The sequence below is a fragment of the Mastigoproctus giganteus genome, chromosome 9 (assembly GCF_048544385.1).
Source record: "Mastigoproctus giganteus isolate SK-2022 chromosome 9, ASM4854438v1, whole genome shotgun sequence".
Classification (NCBI taxonomy): Eukaryota; Metazoa; Arthropoda; class Arachnida; order Uropygi; family Thelyphonidae; genus Mastigoproctus; species Mastigoproctus giganteus.
The window spans coordinates 66553052-66579890 of NC_143583.1; the positions used below are offsets into that span (position 1 = coordinate 66553052).

The 26839-nt window shown below is 39.6% G+C and overlaps 1 protein-coding gene across 1 annotated transcript in view; it reads right to left on the bottom strand.

The window, feature by feature from the left end:
* The window catches only part of LOC150080326 (uncharacterized), a 72800-nt gene extending 46280 nt beyond the window's left edge, over window positions 1-26520 (bottom strand). The window contains exon 1 of the mRNA XM_090381051.1: window positions 25671-26520. Coding sequence (XP_090237177.1) covers window positions 25671-26325 — 655 coding nt within the window. The 5' untranslated portion in view covers window positions 26326-26520. The remainder of the gene's footprint in view (window positions 1-25670) is intronic.
* Between the last annotated feature and the right edge of the window lie 319 nt (window positions 26521-26839).

A 26839-nucleotide genomic window follows, 5' to 3' on the forward strand; every position in this document is an offset into this window, starting at 1 on the left:
CATTCATCTGTCAGCGCCATGTTCAGCTGGTGAACATTTTCTGGTGGGTGTGGACATTCTGCTAGGCATCTCCCCAGAGCGTACCATATGTGTTCGATGGGGTTTAGATCGCCGAATGAGCAGGCCAAGCTATACGAATAATGTCCTCACTTTCGTAAAGCATATCAACAGCTGCAATGCGATGGGGTGTGGCGTTATCATCCATAAACACGAACTCAGGGCCAATTGCACCTCGGAACAGACACACATGGGGAAGGATTACCTCAGTACAGTAGCGTGCACCGGTTGCAGTACCGCCTCCCAGTATCTGGAGTTGTTTACGTCCATTCAAGGTAACACCTCCCCAGACGAGAACACCTCGACCGCCATATCGATCCCTTTCAGTGATGTTTGCGGGGGGTGATACCGTGTGCCAACCTCTCACCAGATTAGATGACGTCCAGAATCGCTGCTGAGACTGAATCTACTATCATCAATAAAGAGTACCTTACGTAAAGATTTTGTGGTTGTAACCTTTAGAAATAGTGTTGGCCTTAAGTTTTGCACACCAGTGTATTACGTTAACTTGTCATTTCAGTTTGCAATAAAATGTATGTTTGGTTGTCACGATTGCTATTTGCATGATTTCTCATATTTCCATTAATTACACATTTTGGAAACAAAGGGAAGATATTTATAGGTATATCTGGTGGAGTCTTTTTATTGGATTTCATTCACAGAGATATATATCCCATCTAACAAATGCATTTCGAACATTTCGAGATGCATTTGTTAGATGGGAGCACAATGCAGCACAAAACACATTACAGTATTTGCAAACTTCACAAGTGATGCAGTTTTTTTGTCCGCCATTGTATATGCGTGTTAAGATACGATATAAATTAGGCGCCGTGACAAAGTTTTGCCTCAGGCACCACAAACACTAGCGCCACTTCTATTTAAAGTTAATAGCTAAGTTAGAAGTTATTATTTTTCGGCAACTTTTAATTTAATTTTTTTATTTTTTTTTTAATCCTTCCAAGTAACATAATGAGGTGGAAAAAAAACTTGTAAAAGTAAAGAATTCACGTGCACGTGATTTCGAATTGACCCATATATATATCAGTGGCATGCAAGTCATGCACCGCATGACCAGTTTATTCATGTTTTTAACTAGCGAACAAAAAAAAAAAAAAAAAAAAATTCTCATACTGTACTATTAAAATTCGAACTGTTTGTTTAAAACAATATTCACTATTTTAATCCCCTTTACAAGTATAAAGGTAATAAATATACAAAAATTTCCTTTCTAAGGTTTCAGAAAGCTCAAATTTCCCTCTACAAACTCTGAAAAAAGCGCAAAACTTTTAGCACAACTCACATAGGTATAAAAGAAGCAGTCAGCCGCATGATGACGTCACATATACGCGACAAAATACTGCATGTCATGCAGCTATTGTATAGCGTGTTCGGTTTTACAACAGCTTTCAAGATGGTATGTTGCTCTTTGGTAAAATAGACAGGGATGTTTTAATAAATGTGAATTTGATCACATAACCCATAATGGCTGATGAAGTGTGCATTGTCAAAGAACCTTTGAATAAGTTTTTCAAAGAGACAATTTGAAAAGAAAACAGCAATAGTGATAAATGGTAGGCCTATGCCAAATTGACCTAATTTGCGTACTGAAGGTAAGAATTAGGTAAGTTGTTCTGCTGGAAAAATATTTGGAATTAAAAAAGGATATAGTGATTTAAACAATTTACACACTGGGTTGCAAAAACACAAGTGATCTCAAAGATACATAAAATCTTGGATCGATCTGAAGTCAGTCGGTAATGAATACATAGAAAAGTGGAACTGGGTGAGCAAAAAAGACTTCATATACAGCAGCATAACGAAAAGTTAGCAAAAATTGAAATATTCTGCAAAGACTGATAGATGCAATTATATTCCTTGCCAAGAATTGTCATTTCGTGGTCATTCTGAATCTGATGCTTTCAAAAATTGTGGAACTTGTAAATTTAAACAGCCAATATGATGGAAGATTGACACATTTAAATACAGCTAGTTTTTTCAGAATGCTGGTGTTACCCAAGGTTCAGTTCTCCCACTCTTTTCCTCTTGTATATAAATGACTTTCTTCCACTGACCAGAAATCCTATCCATAGTTTTGCTGATGATAGCACACTGCATTCCACCTTCCAGTTTGAGAAGCCTTGTCCTGCACAAACAGCTTCAACTTCTCGAATATCCACTACCAATTCCTTAAACGCTTATCTCCAGGTTATTCTCCAGTCGGGCAAATATAGCATTGTTGACTTCAACCCTTTTAAAACTCATTCCCGTCTTATACCTCGCAAAAAGGATTCTTCTACTCCTATGCTTATCTTCGATTATACTCCAATTTCTAGGCAAGATCAAGATCATATATTTTAATCTTTTGAAGATATAATTTAAAAACCTAAAAAGTGGGACGAATAACCATTGACTCTGCTACCGGACTGAATCAAGAACAAATTGAATGATTCTGATTTCGTATTTCTCCTGGACGTGTTCAGTGAAATATTTTCGTTCCCTGATGTTTTATTTAACATTCTTGAAACAAAATACCTAGGCATTTATTCCATAAATGAAATAAAGCAAACTACAAAGTTAAGTGAAAATAAATGAGAAGACTTTCTCACATTTTTTATCAGAATGAATTTACAGTTGTATACACAATGGAAGAGTTTTCAGGAAAAAGTGTGGTGGAGTTCATGTAATACATCTATATCAATATGCTTGATGCTCTGCCAGAAATTTTCAAACTCTGTAATATCGTTATAACAATTCCTTTTACAATACTACAACTGTTGAAAGAACATTTTCTGCGTTGAAGAGAATCAAAACGTTTTAAAGAAATACAAATGGGGAAATGCGATTGTCGGGTTTAACTCAAATGTCAATAGAAAAGAATTGGCTCCATAGGTTATGAAATTCAAAAGACTTTTATGATAATATCATTGACGAATTTGTTAAGGATCATAGAGTGGAATTTACATATAAAAAATAAAATATCTTTTTTATTTAGAAATATTTATTTTTAAAAGCGAATGTATTGTAATCATAAAAAAAGAACATGAATTCATTAAATTGAAGGGATAAAATTCAAAATGATACTCTGCTATGCTATAGCATGACTAACAAAAATTCACGCAGACCACTGATATATATTTTTTTAAGTTAATGAAAAATTCATTTAAAAGACATTACACTAATACATACAAAGAATTTTTCAAACAGCTGTTGCTTTCATTTAAAATGAATGTCATTCCCTCATTTTGAATAAAGTCATTTGTGTGCAATTAGGTCCTACAACGCTCGTTTTATGATCGCTGTAGAACATAATTGCAAACTGATGCTTTTTACCTAAACATAATTACATCGTGAGGTTTTTACCCTACACTTCCTTGGCTGCAGTAAGATTTAAAATAATATAAACTATTTTTAAATCAATTATATATATATATATCAAAAGCTATTTCATTTTTCTCATCTGAACTTGATTTAGAGAGAAGATTTACAGATGTTCTCTCTAAGCGTGTTCTGTCATAATTGATAAAAATGAAATAGTATATTATTAATTTAATGTTCTATTCATTTTATACCAATAAGAGGTCCAAGAGTGCGATGACATTTTTTCTAATACGGATCGCGAAGAAAACTAATTGGTGGCATTTATCCTATATATTCTTACATTTTCAATAGAGCCAATTCAGCTTAACTGAGAACAAACACGAATACATACAGTACTAACAAAACACCCATCCCAGTGATATCATATCAACTCTCTGCAGCTGGTCTCTCTCTCTTCCGGAATTTTCATACCGTGTTTTCTAAATATGAAGTCGCATTTCTTCGTTACCATATGTTGCTCACACAAAGAAACACATTCCGACAATTTGGTCAGAATACAGGAATTTTTCACTTTGATGTAATTAAGACTGCATTTCAAAACCTTTCTGAAAATATTCCAAAAAGCAACATTTCGGTAAGCCATGCGTGCGCTACAGGTCCCTGCAAACACTGGAGGCAGCCAAATTTAAATAGACATGAATTTCTCCTGTTCTGTGATAAATTCAGCTATCTGTACTGCACCTTCCAGTCGAACTCGAACAAAGGCATCCAGGTCCACGGTCTGTAAAAGGATGGCTGAGTGGGAGAAGACAGAGAGTGGTAATCAATGGACACTGCTCTTCGTGGACTAATGTTAGTGGAGTCCCCCAGGGTTCGGTGTTGGGCCCATTGTTGTTTTGTATATTTATCAATGGTATTGATGAAGGTATATCAGGCTTAATGTCGAAGTTTGCAGATGATACAAAGGTTGGCAGGGTTGTTAATGACAGTGCGCTACTGCAGCTGGATCTAGAACATTTGGGCAGATAGGCTGAGAAGTGGCAACTGAAAGTTTAATATTGACAAATGCAAAGTCATGCATATGCGTAGACGTAACCCCAGAAAAACGTACCAATTGTATGGTACTACACTTAAGGTGGTAGAAAATGAAAAAGACCTGGGAATAATTGTGCAGTCAGATATGAAGTTTTCTGAGCAGTGCAGAGAGGCTGTCAGAGCAGGTCATGGGGTGTTGTCAATGATATACAGGAATTTTGCTAGTAGGGAGAAGGAGATGATCAGGCCACGCCTTGAGTACTACGTACAGGTCTGGAGACTCATTTTAGAAAGCATGTAGGTTTGCTTGAGCGAGTACAGAATAGGGCAACAAGATTGGTGAGGAGAATGAAAGGGTGGTCTAATGAAGAAAGGCTTAAGTTCTACAAATCGCAGCGTCTGGAGACTAGGCACTTGCGAGGTGATCTGATTGAGGTGTATAAGGTCTTGAATGGGTTGAGCAGGCTCAATTCTGATGGGATTCTTCCTCTTACTCAGATTACGATCCTGAGGGGGCATAAATTCAAATTGAGGAAAGACAGTTATAGAATAGATGTGCAGAAATTTGCCTTTAGCCAGCGCGTAGTTGATTGCTGAAACAAACTTCCATTTGTAGTTGTGGAAGTTGATAGTTTAAATAAATTCAAGGAGGAACTGGACAAACTTTTAGAGGGAATGGATGTGTGAAATGGGTTTTTTTGGAGGGGGGGACTGATGCTACATAAGCTTGCTTTCTTGCATCTCATGCCTCGATTACTACTTTTATGGCAAAAATATACTGTTTCTTCAAATCCCGTAATCAGGTAATGATTGTTTATGAACATGGAGATGTTACATGTTTGAGAGCTTAAAAACGTGGAAAGCCATAATAGCACTACGTTTATTTTCATTAAAAGGCGGTGATGAGAGGGAATGCGTGATCAACAAGCAAGCGGAAAGTCACAGGGGCGGAAAAATTTGCTTTCGTAAAAATAAACTTCTACAATAAAAGTGTTACAGTAAAACTAAAAACAGAGCTTAAATATCTAGGTTTGATCTTAGACAAAAACCTTTCCTTCACTCCTCATCTAGACCAACTCAGGATTAAGATCAGGAAGTATGCTGCCCAAGTCTCAAGAGTTGCCCGGAAGGACTGGGGCTTAAAGAAGAGAACGCTGTCACTCTTCTATAAGGCAGTTTTCATCCCGGTTATCACCTATGCTTCTGGAGTCTGGTACAAGAAGGCCAGTACCGTAGTAAACAGATCGCGCCTAGGAACTATCCAGCGCTCTCTTCTCCTTCTGTCCTCGCGTGCCTGTCGCACTGTCAGCACCCATGCGCTCCAGGTCCTCACTGGATCTCTTCCACTGGACCTGGAGATTGTTCGTCATGGGTTGCTCTACCAAATAGCCAAAGGAAGAGCAGTTACTTGTGCAGGTTTCACCACTGACCCAGCAAATAATAGAAACGCTGAAAAGAAGAGACTTAATGAACATCTAACAGACACCTGGCAAGAAAGATGGCAGGCATCAACTAAAGGCGCTGTCACCAAAAGATTCCTCCCTGATGTCAGGGCCTCCTACCCCCTCACACCTGTCTGGTTCTCACCAGGACTCTATGCTACCTACCTCCTCACTGGACATGGCTCCTTCCAGAAAAAACTACATGACTTCAGAATTTCAGACTCACCCCGCTGCCACTGTGGAGAGGATCAGACGTGGGAGCACCTTGCCCACAGCTGTGAAATCTACGAGGACTTCAGGAGGATCCTAATAACAAAACTACGCTTCAACTACCAAAATCAAGAACACCTCACCCTACAGAATGAAGAAACTTACCGAGCTCTGACTCAATTTGCAATGGACTTATTTACCAGGCAGAAAGCGCTACCACCACCTTAGTATCCGAATCAATAGGTCATAACAACCATGACTGCCAATTGTTGCTACGCATCATTGAGCCATGGATGCTAACGCCTTGGGCCAACTTGCACAAGACTTGACCAGCAGTGCAATAAAAGACAGGGTCCGCACATACCTTGACAAATTCCTCATCATTGATTTCTGGACAAACTTCTCTCGACCAGATGTGACACATTTCATCAAGAAGAGGCCTAGCATCGATCCCTGGACTTGACCATCAATCTTGGACTCCCGGTTTTGACCACCCCCACTGTTCGTTCTGATGGACTACTGGACCAGCCTTCAGTCTGGATGCGACACAGACTCACCAAATGGAGCCCCAATGACGGCACCTGAACTAGACCTTACTGAACATGACCCATCCACCATAGCAGCACTCACACTGCTGGATTTCCAGCAAGTTGTCGGCTCCAACTAACTGGCCGTGCTAGCTGTACCTACCCTGAACTTGCGGAGTATATCTCTCTCTCATTTTTTATTTTATTTTTTTATTTATATATTTTTTTTCGGCTTCTTTCTTCTGTTTCCTGCCATCCGTTCTTTTACTCCCCCCCCTATTTTTCTCTTACAGAATGATTTTTTTTCACTCCTCTCTCTGGTGAGGCACTGGGCATGCCACACTGTCATCAGGGGCCATCTTCCCTATTGGCCCCTTTCTTCTGTTTCCTACCCTCCAGTCTTCTGCCTTCCTCCCTTACTTTTCTCTTGCACAACGTTTTTTGTTTTTTTTTTTTTATTTAGTTTATATATATATATATATATATGCGTGTGTGTATATATACATATATTTATATATACACACACACGCATTCCCCACAGGTCTAAATCTAAAAACATCAAAATTACTGCCCGACCTATTTGGCCCTAGAACAAGTTATCAGCGAACAACCCTACGCTCTGTTAAAATTACAACCGTTGCTCAAGAAACAGCGATCATCTCATTCTCAAATCTGGTCCTAGCCACTGAAATACCAGGAAAGTAGGTGGCAGGACCCGCCAGAGTACTCTAGCTACAGTGGTACACTCGGTCAGCCTCCCCGTGGCATGGTGTGGTAACGTCGGGTCCCACTAGGGGCTCGGCGGCTAATAGACCGGAGGAACAAAGGGCACAACACAATATACAGCACATGACCCCCACACACTTCAAATCTCTGGCCCCGATACAATGTACACCCGCGGAGATGGGAGAAATCCCAGGAGCCGTTAGACACTAACATACCTTATACCTTATAATAAAAGGGCCCTTTTTTTTTTAAATTTACACGCAGGCATATACACTCATTAGCCAAAACATTATGATCATCTACTTAATAGGGTGTTGGCAGCATTTCGTCCAACTGATAACTGTTCGCATTCGACATGGCATTGATGCCACGGGACCACGTAAGGTTTCCTCAGGTGTCCTGCACCAGGTGGACAGAAGGACATTCCGGAGTTCGGCAACGGAGCAAGGAACTAGCGTAGACTGGTGAGTGCTGCATTCTACCGCATCTCACAAATGTTCGATGGTATTGATACCGGCGAAATTTGGGAGCCAGGGAAGCACACGAAATGCTCTAATGTAATGTGAGAACTATTTCTGCACAATGTAGGCCTTGCGACGCGGAGCGTTGTCTTGCTGAAAGGAACTTTTATTGGCCTTTTTCATTCCCCGTGGCTGAGTTAGTCAATCCCAGGCGTATCCAAGGTAGCCCTCCCTCCGGAAATCCGGATTTTTCGTTCAGAAAATCGACCAGAGAATACATGCAATTTATGGACATATTACACATGGACAGCTGAGTTGGCTCTAGGGTAACCCTAAAATTAAGTTTTGTTCGATGCGATTGATGTCGAGGGAATTTAGCAACCAAGGAGCACACGAAATGTTTGGACATGATTCTAGAACAATTACCAAGCAATGTGGAGCGTTGTCGTGTTGAAAGGGTCCAGCGCCATCTGGATACACAGGCACCATTTAGCATAAAACTTGGCCCAAAACAAAACAACACTGAGGTAAGATCTGGCGGTGAGGGTGGGTTCAATGAGGATGAGGAAACCCAGTGATGTCCATGAAAACATCAGCCAAACCATGATACCCCCGCCGCCGGCCTGTTTTCATACAACAGTGAAGTCTGATGGCAGCTTGTTGTGCTCGCTGTCGAGTACGCACACGTTCATCGGCATCATCGAGTTGTAACTTTCATTCATCAGACCAGGTGACTCTTTTGCAGCCGTCCAATATCCAGGAAATTTGGTTCCGTGTCCACTGCAGGCGGAAGTATTCATAACGATCGGCCAACATGGGCACATGAACAGGTAGAGTACTCTGTAAGAGTGCCCGCTGAGGTATACTCGAAAACGTTTCTGTGCACCCTGTTGTAGTCTGATAGTGAAAGCCGTCTGTTGTCCCGAGCAGTATGTGCCAATCGCCATTCACCTCTCGGCTGTCAACTAGTGGGAGCTCCTCGTCCCAGCATGTTGGGTGGTTGTGTGTTTGTTCTTCTTCGGACCGTTCTCACTGCACCCTCACTACGGCAGCCCTCGAACAGCAGACAATTCCAGCGGTTGTTGAGTTGCTGATCCCTGCCTTCCTAGCGCTGCAAATCATTCCCAGTTCAAACTCCATCAGGTAATTTCAGCGCACTTTTGAAGTTTCTTCTGCAAGATTTTGCACATAAAGCCTTTGCCAGACGTGGACAACTCATCAGTAGTGTCCCAATTTCAGGAGCTACTCCTATTCCAGCTCTACCTCCAGTCCAGACAGCACCTCCATCGTCGCCATCTCGTGATACCACCACCATCGTCACTACAACCATTTTTAGCTCGAGTACCATTTTCATCACCACCTTCGACTTGGACAGTTGGTAATCATACTTGTACAACGCCGAACGATATCACTGTATCTTCCTGACTTCTATATCCTGTTGGTCTCAGGCTGGTCCTGAGGCAGGATCATCTGCTGGCACCACCCTTCACTGGTGCGGGATTTTTATTTATTTTATTAACTTATTGTTATCTTTATTTTTTCTGAATTTTTATTTTTTTTTGTTTTTTTCTTTAATTTTTCTGATTATTTATTATTTTTTTTAATTTATTTACTTTTATTTTTTTTTCTTTCAAAAAAAATTTTTATTTATTTTTTTCTTTCAAAAATTTATTTTACTTTAAATTTTTAATTTCTTTAACTTTTAATTCCTTTTATTTTTATAACTTTACTGTTTTATTTTATTTGCTCATATTTTAAATGGTTTAGACATTCAATAGGTGACATTCGAGGTTTGCTGCGATTCGCGCTCAGTTGTGGCCCGCCTCCTCGCGGAGTAGACGGGTATCAGGATGCACCTTCCCGGTGCTTTTTGCTTCCTAATAGCAACGCGGCCAGAAACAACTAAACAACATAAACACATACACGGCACAAACATAGCATTACACACATTTCTGGCCTTTCTGCAGAGCTTCTGTAACATCACAGTGTACCAGGGCAGAATGGAACTAGCGTTTGGAAGCCGCCTTACGTGAGATACTACACATCACATTATTGCAATTTCTGCCAACAATTCCATACAGATTCTGCAGCATTGGGCTACCACTCACAAGCTCCAAATTTCCACGCAAACAACAATACCTATGCTACTCCAGCTAACTAGACCTCCACAGATAAAAATTGGCTTCAGAACCATCCGCCTGGTAACGGATGTTTCTGACCCCCACAAAACTGGAGATCATCCAAAGAGGCCTCCACTACCACCTTTCTAGAGGTCTCCCGGCCACCATTCTTAATTACTCAACAGATCCAGTTGCTGATATAAAACGGGAGAAAACACGCCTTGCACCTTCTTTGCCCAAACTTGGCAATGCAGATGGAACAACTGAATAAAAGGACCAATCACTCACAAGTTTATCCCGGATATCTCTAAAGTCTACTCAACATCGCCTCGCTGGTTTTCTCCGGGGTTATATACTACGTTTTTCCTCAAGGGCCATGGCTCTATCAACAGCAAACTGGTATCTATGGGCATTACTGAGGATCCCAAATGTCACTGTGGACTCATTGAGGACTGGCAGCACCTTACATATGTCTGTTCGACACACTTCGGTGCCGACTTATCACTCAAATTCGGGACCACCCACAAGCACACAAATTTTTATATGTCAACGAGGAGCACAATTATCAATCCTTTTCCCACTTTGCCATGGAAATATTCACCCGGAGAAGATCACTACTTCCACAGTTGCCACCGCAACCTGCCAATGCATCCAGACTAGCTGAGACACCTACCTAGCCTCTCCAGTTACGCTACTACCAAGAACAACCACACCTACTGCAGTCATCGACAGACTCATTCTACTAGATTTGACACACCAAACTTGTCCTCCAACGGAACTTGATTCATCCTGGACTTGTTTTCTAACTGGACTGAACCCATTACCAACTGACCTACCCAGATTCCACCTCCGGTACTCCTCTATCTCCAAAACCAGACATGATATATAAATCACCTATATGGACATCAAACCCTGTACTTTTGGCCACAGGGTAGGATACTGTGGTTACACACCACCATTCTCCGATGGCAACCAACACGCAGTTCCCTTGCTGCGTGGCTTTCTTTTCCCTTCCTGGGATTTATCTCCCCCACCTTTTTTCGCCTGGTGGAGCATGTCGGTTATGCTCCACTTCCAGACCAGGGGAATGCCTTCGTCTACATCCCCTTTCTTCAGTCTTTAACCACCTTCTCTAGTACATTCTGTACTTTACCTTTTTTTTTTTTTTTTTTTTAATCCCCGTCCAGGAAGCTCAGGAGACCCTAGTCGAGACCAGCCAGCGAATAAAGGACAACCATGACTACCTCCCAGTGGTATGTGCAGTAACATGGGATTCTACTAAGGGCCCCACGGCCAAATGCCAGGACACAACAACAGAACCCAACACAGCACTTACATAAGCGACACAAACACTTTTCCTGACATTCAACAGTAGTACTATTTGTCACCACAGCGTACATACGGCGCAGAAGCGGGAAACCAGCAGATGTGCCACACTACCCAACACTATGCACACACATTTGTTTTACATTTTTTAAAAATGTAAAACAAAACGGGGATCGCCAAGAAACTTTTTTAGAAACTCCAATGTACTGGGTTATTATAAAGTGTGGCTATGCTCACACAAATATGGCTACTCTCCAAAAAACTGCCACAATACAGGTAAAGTAGAATTGTTTAAGAATGTCATAAGAGATAGCTGCATTCATAATTTCATTGATGTAACCAATGAACCAAGTCCAAAAGCATAATACAAGTCCATATTGTCCAATAACTTCCAAACTTAATTTTTGGTATAGTCTGTGTTCAACTGTCCTTTGAGCAAACGCCATACCCATTGCTTCCATTGATTCTAGGACATGCATCATTTCATATCACATTCTGCCACTGCTTTAGGCCCAATGTTTTCATTCTCTGAAAAGAAAACGGAAACGTTACAGCTCTGTCTTACAAGCTGCGCGCCAATTATATCCCAGTCTAAGAAGTGTTTTTCTAATGGTTGTTGGCTCTACACTTATTCCAGTGATGTCAGTTATCTCTCGAATTAGCTTATTAACAGGGCCTTTGCTATTTTTTCTCACTATCCATTTCCACTGTCGACATGCTCAGAGTTATTAATGCTGGTCTACATGGCTTTGAAACGATGAAATTACATTTTCTCTTCTGCTGGCACAAGAACTTTCCAACAGCTTATGTTTGTTATTCCAACATTTACGTGAAACTCGTTATGTGGGAACTTATCATACTTCTCTCGTCCCATTCTGTTCCATGTATTTATCCCAAATTGATTGCGTATGCCAATTTTATCATACTATTATTTGCGTTGCCATCTAATTGTGATATTAGTATTGGTAATGATGCAAGGTTACACAGCATCAGCTAGGAAAAAAAAAAAAAAACCCTTTCCACATCGCTTGTCCATCCCTTCTAATAATAGGTTTAACTGTTACTTAAATATATTCAAACTACCCACTGCCACAACACTACACAGAAGTTTCTTCCAACCATCAACTACTCTAGCTGAAGGCAAATTTTCTCACCATCTATCCCGAAACCATCCTTCCTCAAACAATTTAAATTTGTGCCCTCTTAGTGTTGTATGAGCCAGGGCAAGGATATCATCAATATTAGCTTACTCAATCTATTCAAAGCCTTAAGCCTCTCAATCAAATCTCCACGCAGGTGCCCAGTTTGCAAGCGCTGCAATATTCAGAGCTGAATATCTTTCTTGGTAAGGGTACCCTTTATTCCCATCACTGACCACGTAGCTCTTCTCTACACCCGTTCCAACAGTCCACATCCTTCCAGACCTGTATGCAGTATTCAAGATATAGCCTGACCACTGCCATATACATTGGAATAATTACCTCCTAGTCCCTGCTGGCAAAATTCCTGTATATCATAGATAAAATCCCACGAGCTGTCCTAGCAGCCCTTCTGCACCGCTCAGAGAACTCACGTCTAATTTCACAATCACCCCCAAGTCTTTTTCATTCTCCACTGGCTTGGGTGTGTGGTAACGCACATTTAAGGTAGTGGAAAACGAAACTGCAACCCATATGCAGTACCCTGCCTTTTTCGATGTTGAATTTCAATTGCTACTTCTCACCTAATTTTTCTGGATCTTGTTTTGTTAGCATATCTGATTAGCTAAGTTAAACAATCTGCCATGATTTGTATCACCCGAATATTTATGAAGGCATATCAGGATGATATGCCTTCATAAATATCGTTAATAAATACTGAAAACAACGTTGACCCAGCACTGAACCGTGATGCGCTCCACTGATAACATTAGTTATTGATAACCACTCTTGTCTTCTCCCAGTCAAGTATCCCTTTATCTATGGCAGTAACTTTCCCCTAATGTCACATTACTCCAAAAGAACAACCATTACTTTCTAGGGGTGAGATATCCTTATACATGTCGGAGGATAATGTTTATATTGTATAAGTAACTCCTACCTCAATATCCCGAAATTAAAAATGTTTTAGCGTGCCAGTGGTGTAGATAAATTTTATATATACATCTCAGTATATAGTGCCTTCACTTTTTACACAGATTTGTTTCAATATAAAATTTACTATTTGATAGCAGGATGTGCCCCAACACTATAATAACGTTTCCCTAAATATTTTTTTCTTGAACAACATAAAAATATGGATACTATGGCTGCAAAGACTGAATTCAAAAACAGCCATTAATCTGAAATGCAAAAACCATTAATTGTAAAAGTGCACGTCTGCGCAGTGGCGAATCTAACATACTGCCAGGTCTGTCAACGTGGGGGGGGGGGGGGGAAGAAACAGAAAGCTTGGCGGCTGATTCGGTATGGTTATTAAAGACTGTTTTTAACTGGCGAGGTAAGCTCAGAATTGATAGTTTACCACTGCGCAATCTGTACAATACCGCCTACTTAATCAGCCGGAATTACACAAGTCTAATTGCTGCTGGAAGTGCGGCCATTCATTAAAAGTACTCAAGAGCAGACTCCCTACTTATAAACCGGAATACTACAGCAATTCGACATAACCGCTAAATTCTGCTTATTATACTCCACAATATATTTGGTGTGACGTCAACGCGTAATTAAGCTCTACTGTTTTGGTGATTAATTGTCTCCTGCCCACACAATTTGTAAAATGAAATGAGACATCACAGCGATATTCTGTATGCAATAATTTTTATCAACGAAAATTTAAATCTTAAACCTTCTTAAATTTATTTCCATAAGTTTAGTGGTTGCTAAAATTTATTTTTGACAGTGTTTCTAATTGTAGAATGGACTGAAAACGAAGTGGCCATTTGATGGATCGCGATTAGCATTTAAAATTATAGCATGATAGTAATGCCACGGCAAACATAACAAGATTACCGCATTCGTTACCCTCCCAATAAGGTGAACAGCACGATATCGAGAGATGACGACAAAGCAAAAACAGGCTTAGAAGTGTACCGGAAAGAACAGGAATATCATAAAGAAGCGGAATGAGTCACGGGAAGGTGACTAATCAAAGAGGCTTAATCGACAAATGGCATTGCAATTTTTAACAGCGTTTTGAACCTTGCACAAAACCATGCCTACCCTTGCCTGAGATCGACTAACACAGCCACGTTGTTAAAAAAAAAAAAAAAAAAAAAAAAAAAAGCCCATAAAAACTCCTCGCGTTTTGGATGGGATTCGAACTCAGGCCTTTACACCCCATGTGGAGAGAACGATGATTATACTAACTGTGCTGCGCGAGGGACCGACATATGATACGAGGGCGATGTCGATGTGAACAAACAGTTGGTTGGGAAGGTAGGGGGGGGGAAGTGTCGATCCCTGAAGAAAGCGAACTGAGCAATGTCCTTGAAAAAAGTTACGTTTCACAAGTGCATGCATACACGGTCCAAAGGATCTGCAAAGAATGAGTTTTCACAGCATAGCTGCTGCTCACGAACCTCACCTAACACCATCGAATGTCAGGACGTCTGAAAACTGTGGGCAACGCGACTCTGTTGAAGTCCTGTTTCCAGATCGGACGGCAGAGTGTAGGTGTGAAGATTGCCCGGGAACGCCATCTGCTGCAGGGTATTGCGCACGCAATGAAATAAGAGTGGGGTTATGGTAGGGCTGTTTCTTATGATCGTTGTAGTCAAAAAACCGAGTGATACACCGACATATTGGATAATTTCATCGTGTCCACACTATGACAATTCTATGGAAATGAATAACGACATCCAACAACTAGCCTGGCCGGCTCTGAGTCCAAACCTGAATCAGATCGAACATCTTTCAGGAGTACGATGGATAGCGCGCGACCAATATGCCCCTTTTCTACAATTGATCTACCGATTTCAAGAAACCTGTTTAAGGTGAAACTGCTTAATGCAACGTACTGCCTACTACAAGAAACTGTCAAAATGTTCCACGATGAATCGATTTTGCCATTAGGTTCAAAGGTTGGCCAGCCATATACAGCATATGCTCATTCCATATGATTCCAAATCGGCATGCACAAATTCATAAAGAAAAGCAGGAAACAAACAAACAAAAAAAAAAAAAAAACTTTTCGGAAATTTTGTTGCACAGTAATTCGAATCCCACCCGACATTTTTTTAATTATTCCAGATCTCACCCTCTTTATTCATAAGTTGATGGTAAATGTAAACGGTTTCGGGCCAAAACATATTTGAAGTGTGCGTTAAGCATATATGAAAAAACATATATGAAGAAGAAGTGTGCGTTAAGCGCCAAAGCAACTAAGGCTGAAGTGTCAGTATATTATGTTTGTAATTGCATGTATTCTATAGTCGTTTCACTGTTTCCTGGATGAAAAACCCGAGTTTCCAGAAGACAAAGCATGCAAATCTTGCCCAAGACTAGCTAACTTGGCCATGTTGTGAAGAGGGGAAAAAAAAGCCCATAAGAATTTTCTTCCCATCAAACAGGATTAAAACTCGAGCATTTTCCACAGGTGTGAAAGAACAATGACGTAACCAGTGTGTTATTCCTCAAGGCATTGAAAAAAAATAGAATAAGAGAGAGATATGCGGTACCAAGCACAAGGTTAACTAAGGCCATTTGATATCAATTACTTTAGTTATATAAGACCGCCGTAGCCTAGTGGTCAGGCGCGCGGGTGAGTTGTACACATGCCTTGAGTGACCGGGGTTCAAGCCCGTGACTACTGAATACGGTGCTGTTTCTTATATTCAATCTATCATGCGAACTCCTCTGACCGTTTGGTCGTCCCGGAGTATAAACAGAAAATTTATTTATTAGCTTTCAAAGAGAAAAAATATTTTCCGAGCTTACTGGCGCAGGACATAAATAAATACATCTTTCATAAAAACTGCAAACACAAAAGGTATTAAAACTTATACGTACTTGTACCGTTTATCGGTTTGAATGTTGAGAAGATAATTGTTGTTATTAGACTTAAATATCTGTATTGTAATCTTCAGGAAATACATGTGAAGGAAGGTTGTAGCAGAAAACAGAAGTTAAAGAGATAAATGAGGAAGAAAAGTTGGCTCTGTGTGTTTGAAGTTGGATAGAAAAAAAGATGCTAACTGGTTGCGGCTCATATTCGGACTAGTTTGCAGGAGAGAGGGGGAATTATAAATGCAAATTGAGAAGAACAGTGCCCATGGAAGTATCTACAGAAAAGGAGTGCAGCAGAAACAGAACATCGATAACACACAGCGAGAGGAGAAACTTTGAAAGAGATGGGTCATTAATTAACCTAACAGCCCTCTTTTGTACAGAGAATCTAGAAGCCTGAGAGAGTATTGGATGTACCACTCCAGATGTGGAACAATAATCCATGGAGAGGGCGGATTTGATATTTGTAGAGTGAGCAGTTGTTTAGAAGAAAAGTAACACCACCAGGAGCGAAAGAGAAAACCCTGTTTTCTAGATGCAGAGGAAGAAATATTTGTGTTGTATTTATGCCAAGAGAGATCAGAAGTCAGAGTAATCCCTAATAGAGATATGTGATCCTGTCTAGAGATCTGAGTGTCATTGAAGAAAAGCCTAGGAGCAGTAAACTCCTTTTGCGAGATATAAGACAGGAGTGAGTTTTAGGAGGACTGAAATTAACTGTTATCTTTGCCTCATTGGAGCATAATTGCATATCAGCGTTTATGGAATTGGTGCGAAAATTCGAGAACATTGAGCTGTTTGTGTAGGACAAGGTTTCTGAAACTGGAAGGTGGAATACAACGTGCTATCATCTGCAAAAACTATGAATAGGATATCCAGTCAATGGGAGGTCATTAACATACGAGAGGAAAAGAGTGGGAAAAAGAACTGAACCTTGAGAAACACCAGCATTAGTGGAAAAGTTAGAAGACAGAAAGCCATCTATTATCACCCACTACGAGCGGTCACAGAAAAAACTGAATACCCAATTGCAAACAACAGTTGGCTATCCATTAGATAGGAGCTTGTTTAGAAAACATTTATGCCAAAGACGATCAAAAGTCTTAGAAACGTCAAGGGTAACTGTTTGAATTTCAAACTGTTCCACTGAATTTATTCACAGATGGGTAACATAAGCCAATATATCACCACTGGATCGACACTGAAGGAATCCATAGTGGTGATCATTAATCAGATTCAACGCTTCCAGATAGTTTAGGAGTTGGCTGTTATTGGATTTTCTATTACTTTGGAAAGATTAGAGGTAAGCTGCAATACGACGATGATTGGATGGGAGGGATTTATCACCCTTTTTTAGGAATTGGCTGGATACGAGGAAATTTCCAAGAATAAGGAAAACATCAGTGCAATAACAAAGTATAAAAAGAATAGGAGCAAGCTGTGGAGCCCAAGTTTTGAGAACAAATGAATAAATGTCATCAGGAACCGGAGCTTTCTTGGCATCAAGTATTTTAAAAAAAATTTTGACAGAAGACCACAAGAGGCATTGAGTGACTGTGGGATATCCAATGGTTTCTCAATTGGTTTCATTTCTTGAATGGTTTCTTCACTGAAATTAGAACTGAGGTCGTATAGGTATATATGTGAAATGAATCAGGAATTTTTTTCGCAATTTTTATAAGCTTATTCTACTAGTGTGATTATGCATGATTTGTCATTAAATCTTCCATCCTGCAGACATAATTCACAAGTTAAAAAAAAAAGTTCTTGACAGAAAAAAATAAATATAAATAATGGCAAATTTATTATTTCTCATTGAGTAATTCTAAACATTATGGGTTGTTCATTACTGATTGTTTCCCAACTAATTTGGAAACTGCTACCTCTGCTTAGATCAGGTGCTTGCATAAGAGGAAATCCTTCAATGTGTTCTTTTCCGATATGGCGAGAGCATTTTATGTAGTGTGTTTTAATGATTCATTTTGGTTTTGATATATTTAATGACATATCGGTTCCAAGTGTATTTACTTAACGGTGCCAAATTAAGAACTCTTTTTACATTAAATACATCATCCGAATTTGTTGGTATAATCCAACAGCAAACTAACATATCGCCGGGAAGGAGACGGCCATTAGTCCGTTATGGTTGTTAAAGAACGCAAGAAAGAAACCAATTCGAATATTTCGTGAGGGACGGGGGACATAGAATTTGGAGTTTCACCTCTGGTGTAACTAATTTTAAATAATCCGAAGACGAATCCCTAGGGAAGAGACTACATAAAAGACAATAGTTATAATATAACTATTGTCTTTTATGCATTATGTTCGCTGGTGCTCCCAGTCACACCTGGCAGTTCTGTTGATCGGAAATCCTGCCAAAGGGAGCCCCTTATATGCCACTGACATTCTTTTATCCAATCGATGGCGATCATAGATAAAATGGCGCAATGTCTTCCGTTTTCAGAGCCTTCTCCGTTTAAACTGAGATTTGGAAGATTACTGAAAACAGGTTTCCGAACATTATATTGCTATTGGGGTTTGTTTAATAACATAATCGCAAATTCACTGTTACCTTTTCCTGGATTACAAAATAACAAAGAAGCCCGTCTTTCAGCCTGATTTAAAGTGGTGTAACAAAGTCTCCTTTGGGGAAGGAGGTAACCTAACAAAGAGTCAAGAATCCGGAGCCTTGAAATCAAATTTTGCACTGGGATCCCAAAAGAATTCGCAACGCTAACTATTGCCCATAATTTTGGAACCTCCCATTCATGATACAGGTATTATCTTTAATGAAATTAATGCCATCCATTATGTCCGGGGTAGGCAACTGGAAAATTAAAAAAATATGTATCGGATAAGTCAGGTGAATATTTTATACGTAGTTGCGACTGTTTATATCTCTCTCTCACACACACAGTTTTTAAAATGGTTTTTGATCACTTAATCAACGGGACGAGCTACCTTAATTTTAACCTTCTTAGCTGAGCTCTTCCAGTGCTCTATCGTTTTCGAAATAATCGCCTTCGAAGTGTATACATGTGAGCCATTAATGGACTCACTGATAACTGGTCACTGTGGCCATAGATTCCCGACCTTCATTATGTGCCTGAGCCAACTGAAAATTACATTTGTTTTCAAACACTGGTTTCCCTAAACCTCTGACATGTTTCTCAATCTCTGCAGCACTCATACCACATCGAATGCAATAGCAAATAACAAAACGTTGCACAGTCTTCAGATCTTACATTAAGCAACTTAAAAATACTTCACACCAACAACGCGTAACTTAAGGCCACTTTACCACTACGGAACATGTCAGAACTTGTCAGAGAATTCTTGGACATGCATTCTCCTTCCATCTACCATTTTGCGAATTAAATTATCAGCCTGTGTACTAGAGCTTTTTAAGGCTTATTGTACGCAAACTTAGCGTAAATTTATGCAGGTAGTGCATAAATTTACACTGTCCAACGGATAGCAATATGCAGATGCATTGAACAACTGCCGTCGTTATGTTTTGCGAAGTTCAGCGGACCCTTAGATGAAATTGACACTTCAACATTTAGATAAGTGGCGTCAAACACAGGTGGCGTGCAGCCCAAGTATCTGTACCAAGAGGTTGACAATCAATGGCGCTGGCCTCAAAGGTGACGCTGTAAGGATACTACGAAATGGTTTCACTTAAACATCCCAAAGAGGTACTACCAAGAAGAATGTCCCAGCTACATTCACTGTTACCTTTTCCTGGATTACAAAATAACAAAGAAGCCCGTCTTTCAGCCTGATTTGGAGTAGTGTAACAACGTCTATTTTGGGGAAGGAGGGAACCTAACAAAGAGTCGAGAATCCGGAGCGTTGAAATCAAATTTTGCACTGGGATCCCACAAGAATTGGCAACGTTTTGTGTTCCAATTGGATTTCAAAGTGAATCCCCTAAAATACATTTCAAATCCACTCACCGATTTTTTTTTTTTTTTTTTTCAAAACAGTAAGTAAGAGTTTCGTTACAGATCTTTCCCCTATTTCAAAAGAAAAGAAAATAAATAACACCACTGTCACCAGAGACCCCACTCCCAAGTAGCGGAGCAAGCGGGGGTAATCATCCCCCACAGTCTGAATACGCTGGAAAAAATAAAATTCCTTATGTAAATATCAAATAACAATTATAAATAATTTCTATAGTAAACACTGTCAATTATATATACGAGAGGGTATCAAAAAGTTCGTACTCTGACCTAGATAAAACATCAGTAGGAAGATGCGTTTTTAATATAAGTTGTCTACATATTCAATAACTAACATTAAAGTTTCATTCCTGTAGGTGATCTTACACCAGAGGTGGAGCCCGGAATCTGAGGAAGGACGCTATGGTTGACAAAGTGGAGTTCGCTATGGTTGACAAAGTGGAGTATCGAGCAGTGATCAAGTTCTTGCATTTGCAGGGCAAGAAAGCTCAGGAAATTGACAAAGAAATGAAAGCTGTGCATGGGCAGAACTGTCCATCCTATGACACTGTAGAAAAGTGGAAACAGGAGTTCCAGTGCGGTCTTACAAGGGTCTTTGACAAGCCAAGAGAAGGAAGGCCATCAACATCCACAGACAGTGAGACGGTTGCAAAGATTGAACAACTGTTGCTGAGTGACAGACGTGTGACAATTCATTTCATCGCAAATGCAGTCAGTGGGAATTAGTTATGGGTCTGCCCACAGCATTTTACATGACCATGTATGGTATCTTATGTAGGACAGCACCTCAACGTCAGTTCGACTCCGCCTTGGTACACTGTGATGAACACAGAGCTCTATAAAAGGCCAGAGAGTGTGTGTAGTGTTATGTTTGTGCAGTATGTGTTGTTTAGTTGTTTCTGTAGTTTTTCAGGCAGGCGATCACCTGGAAAGCCTGCCCAGTGTCCGTCTACACCACGGAGAGTTAGGCCACAATTATGCATGTACCGCGGCGGCTCTCGGAACCTTGTGGTTTACAGCTCTTACTCAGAGAAAAAAAAAAAAAAAAAATAATAATAATAATAATAATAAAAAAAAAAAAAAACTAAATAATAAAATCCCGTGCCTCAGGCAGCCTAAACCCAACGTACCAGCAAATATAATTAAGTAAATAAATAAAAAATAAAAAGTAAAATAAAATAGTAATAATAAAATAAAAATAAAACAATAATAATAATAATAATGAAAAAAAAATAAAAAAGTGAAATAAAACAAAAAAAAATTAAATTATAAAAGTAAATGACCATCTGCATATGTCTAAGGTCTCCGCTATGCAAGGCGTCAGCAATCTTCTAAGTGACGCCTTGCAGTAGCAATGTCGAATGCAATGTTCTCACCAACTGTTGGATTTGTGTAATGCGGATGTTGAGAACTTTTTTGATCGGTTTTGGACAAATGACGAATGCTGGGTGTACCAGGATGATTCGGAGACTAAAGACATGTCAAAGCAGTGGAAGCACACTTCTTCCCCATCTTCCAAAAAGGCAGAGACCACTTAATCTGCGAAGAAGGTGATGTTGTCCGTGTTTTAAGACAGAAAAGGGGTTATCGTGACAGATTACCTGCCTCGTGGTTCCATACTTACCGGAGAATAATACAAAAATCTTTTGAAAAAGTTACGCAATGCTTTGAAGGTGAAAAGACGTGTAATGTTAACCAAAGTTGTCCGTCTTCTGGGAGGAGGTTCGTTATAAGCCAAAACTACTGGGTCTGATATCAAGGGCTATACAACTCGAAACCTCGAATCCAATCTTCTGTTACTCCCAAAGATTCTATATTTGTGTTCCCTGGTTCTTGTGTTGCCGACCAGTGAGAAAATATCTTCCTCATTCATTTTACTGATTCCCTTCGTAGCGTGATATGCCTCAATCCGATCTTCCCCTAAGATGTGTAGTTCCAAGCCTTGCGGTGGTAACTGCAAGGCTTGGAAAAATAATAAAAAACTTCCAATTTCCCAGCCTTTTGGCTGTACTTCTTTGAATTCATTCCCTCTCTTTAAGTATTTATTTTTTTTTTTTTTTCAGGTGTGGCCTCTAGACCTGAATTTCAAATGCGGTTTTGTTATCATTTTAAACAGAAGAATAATGACATCCTTTTCCCTGCTTGCAGAGGAAGGTCCTATAAATCATTAATATGAGACCACGTACCCTCCTTGCTGCCTGTTTCCGCTGCATAGAACATTTCACGTATGCCTATATTGTAACTCCTAAATTTTTTATTTTATTTTTTGTTTGCCTTGAATCACCTTTAACTCTCCCCCTACTTTGTAAGTACACCTGGATTTCTGTTCCTCACATGCGAAACTCTACATTTAGTACATGCATGACTAAACTTTATAGCTGCCGTTTTCCAGACCATATTTGCAAATTATTTTAAGTTATTTTGAAGCAACATACCCTGATTCTAGTCATTATGAAAATTACCAACCTTTCTCATCAGCTAAGTTTGATTTTTTTTATTTATTATGTACACCCTTAAAGACCACTCCCATTTACTGTGCAAGTCAACTTGAAGTTTTCCCATGTTATATAACTGTGTATGCTGTTCTAATCCTCCCTGTAATTCCAACTCATTCAGTTCATAAGTTTTGTCAAAATCCAACTATATAATGTCAAAGTTTTTTCATGTATCCAACTATTCTACGACCTCTCGACAGTAATAACCAGAGAGAGGTCAGCTTTGCTGCTTTCATAGGTATCATTCTTTCGAAATTTTTTTTTTCTTCGCCTTAAATAATGAGTTTAGCAACTCCAAGAGTTGCTGGTTTCACAAAAAGACAAAACATTTTTTGAACACACGCAATATGAAGTCTATACATCAAGATGAAATCCCAAATGTGAAGCAAATCGGCAGACCAGTGGAGTTGGAATATTTCGGCATAACTCTTTGCTGCCACATATTTATTTTATATTCAATATCTGCGGGTATAATATAATATATATTATAATAATATAATTTATATTATATTATACCCGCCCTGATATAATCTTGCCAAACAATTGGGTCCCAACAAAAAAAATTGCATCCCAACTATGTGCATTTATTTAAATTTCAATAGATTTGTCACGCCTTTCTGCTGTATTTATTGCCTGGATTACATATTCATATGCTCCATAATTTTTCCTACTACAAGAACAAAATTAGAAACATATAATTTCTTGGATCACTCTTAGATCCCCTAACCTCCGTGTAGTGGAGAGATATTTCTAATCTTCTGGAAATTCACTTGCGTCTAAGCATGCCTCTACTCTTATAGATAACGTTTTAGTCAACTTCTTGCCTAAGGATAGATACCATCAGCTCCTTGTACTTTTTTCAACTTTAGACCTGATAAATTACTCTTCGCCAATAGCACTGTCCGGTCACTGTCTTTCCATAAGGTACAGAAGCTTGAGTTCGAATTCCGCCAAGGCGGGAGGAATTTTTATGAACTTTTTTGTTCACCTTGTGACCTCGTTATTCAGTCTCGGGCTACCGTTGTATGTTTTTTTTTAATTTTCGAAACTCAGGTTTTTCATCCAGCAAAACAGACTACAGAATACGCGCAGATTAGACAGAAGACAACACCTCACAGCCATAGTATTAGTATTAGTTCTTCTTCTTCTTCTATTTCTAGGACCAAATGATGAAAGGAAACGGACTCTTTCTGCATCGACCAAAATAATAAATAAACAAACCCGAATAGCCGTGCTATTTCCATTCGAGCAAGGTAACCATCCAATTCCGTTTTGAACTTACCCTGTTTCTGCCACCTTGGGTGTGGCAACTTATTCCAGTGTTCGATAACCGTTTTCCACAGATGAACTTCACGAGATCCTGTCTTCTGTTATTCTTTGAGGTTTTGTATTTATGTACCCTGGTTTTGCAGACCTTCCGCATTAATTTTATTCAGCCCTATGACGCCTTATATGCCTCATCTGATCCTCCCCAAGATAGTTGTCAAACTTTGCAATTCACACCTTTTAAGCCGTTTTTCATATGCACATCGATTTGCACTAGTAACTAATTCAGAACTTGAATATTACAACATTACTTTCTATGTATTACCGCTTATATCTTTATACAGTAATCTTATTACAGTTTTTATCTACCTAATCGCCCTATGGTCAGTCTATTTTCCACTTAATAACTGGAATGTCGGACAGTGTCTGGCGTCTTAATCACTCGGCCATCCTCTCTGAACTCTTTAGAAGTTCACTTTTTTTACCTTGATGCAAAGAAGAAAAAAACCAATAGCAATTTTGATGTTATTTAGGTTATCCCAAAAGACTTCTTTTGAGATAACCATTTACTCATGTAAATTTATAATTTTCAGTTTAGGGCCATGTGAATACCATAGTTAAAAACATTGATACAGGTATTAAATTAGTTTTATAAGTTACACAGATTGTATATACAAGCCATAAGTATTTTATGAAATGTTTCGAAATGGAAAAATCCATTTTCATTTTACCTCTTTCAGTTATTTTCTTATTTTATTTTTTCCATTTTATCTTTCTCCTATAGTTTTTTCTTCATTCCTCTTCTCCCAGATAGTTTCCAGAACACACTGTCTCAACATTCTTCCTCATATACGTTTTTCTATGCCCATTTATCCTTCTCCGATTAATTTAAAACTTTGAAACTCACATCCTTGGCCATTTCGTTATGTCACCTGGGATCAGTCATTGCATATTGCAACTGCCACCTCTCCAGAGACTTGTCTGGATTTCCACCCCAACCCTCAATCAAGTAAATTCTTTACTTTTCAGCCCGTTATTAAATTCGTTCTTACGTTTCACATATTTTATTGATACCAACTGATATTTATCATCCTCGCTATCTCCGCTCCATCGTATCCAACGACTCCCGCTGCCGCATAAATTTATTTCCCCCTGTCGTGATTACAACAGCAAAAGATTTAGCTCCTGCATTTTTCAGTAATTTGCTTTATTATTTTACGCTTCTACTGAACTATTTATTCGTTCCACTGTAGCAATCTGTAGCTAATTTGTCTACTCTGTCCATTAAGAAAAGCTAATGAAATTACTGTTTAGAAAAATGGATGGATAAAATAAAATTCAATTTGTAACTAACATTTTAAGCGCGCAGTGAATCCCTGCCAACTCATCACTGAAACACAGCAACTTTTACAGGATTATCTTTAGTCTTTAGTACAACGTTATTTTAATCCCAGAAAGCAAGAGTGTCTTCATGTGCATGGATAAAGCACGGGACGTTTAGAGATCAGATCAAGTACATGAAGTTCACAAAATGACAACTTATTTGAATAACTTATTCCGGGTTTTGAAGACTAGTGGCAAATAGTATGTCATATTTCTAACAGATATATAAGTAACACTGTTTGCTACTGGCTCATATAAAGTAATCAGCCAATCGAAAACAAAATAAGTTCGAAAGCGCGCGCCAGTTCATAACTCATAAGCAAAAATAGATAAAAAAAAACTGGAACTTACCATCATTAATATCGGTTTGCTGATATGGAGCGTTACTTGTTAAGTAGAATCCAAAGCGATTGAGTTCTGTCATCAAGTCTTCTAGGTTTTGACAAGTTCTCAAAGACTCCATAAGCTTCACGTCCTGTGCTTCATCCTGTGATTGGCTGTCATTCGCTGGCTGGCGTCTCGTCGGAATGTCGGAAGGGGAACTGCAGAGAAAAGCGTTCATCATTCCTGACCTGTATGTGAACGGCTCCTGTATCATGTCAGCGTTACCCCGTAGTCGTTCTCTGCGTTTCCTTTGCCTCTCGGCTTCACTTAAAAGTCTACGAAGTTTTGACTTGGCCTTTTTCAATTCATCTTCCAAACCTTTCATTTGGAGCACTTTTCCCGTATCCAACTTGCCATTATTTCTTAGCTGGTTAAGGTGATCAAGATGCGTCTCTAAAGCCTTTATTTTGGCTCGCGTTGCCTCCTGCACAGGAGTAGGGGATGATTTGACACACGGTGTTATGGGGAGAGACATGCGCCCGTCGGAATCGTCATATTTGGACAGGGAACCGCATCCTGTCGAGAAGTCCAAATGATCGTAGAATGGGAGCGAATCCGGTACTTCGACCTTAATTTTTTTGGCGGTAGGAGCGCCGAGACTTGAACAGTTCATAACTGACATCCGAGAATCACTTCTGTTATGGACAATCCAATCGTAGCTCCACTTTTACTCTTCCTAAACATGTAATGCCCCACCAAATACACTTAAATTTAGCGTGCAAACACCCCTCATTCCATTCTGTAAGGGAAACAATTTTCCAGACAAAGGACAACTCCATCGAACACAAACAACCCAACATCGTAAGCGTAGCATTGCGCGCCTGGCTGGCTAATGTACGGACAACATACGCGATACTCACGGGGGGTGACAGAATGTCTTTTTGTTATTTACTGGAAATCGCGTACTGACGTTATCAAGTATGGAAGTGTGTCTGTGGCCTGGGGAACATTTCTCATTACGATCGAGCCCGCCCTTAGTTAAAATTTCTGTTAGTTTAGGAAGAGACCACAATAAATCAAATAAAAGTTCTCGTGGCTCCCTCGCTCCAGAATGGACCAGTCCAGTGAAGCTCACCGAGGTTGCGTACGCAGCCCGTAGCACTGCAGACACTCATGTACATGTACTGCTTGTTTGG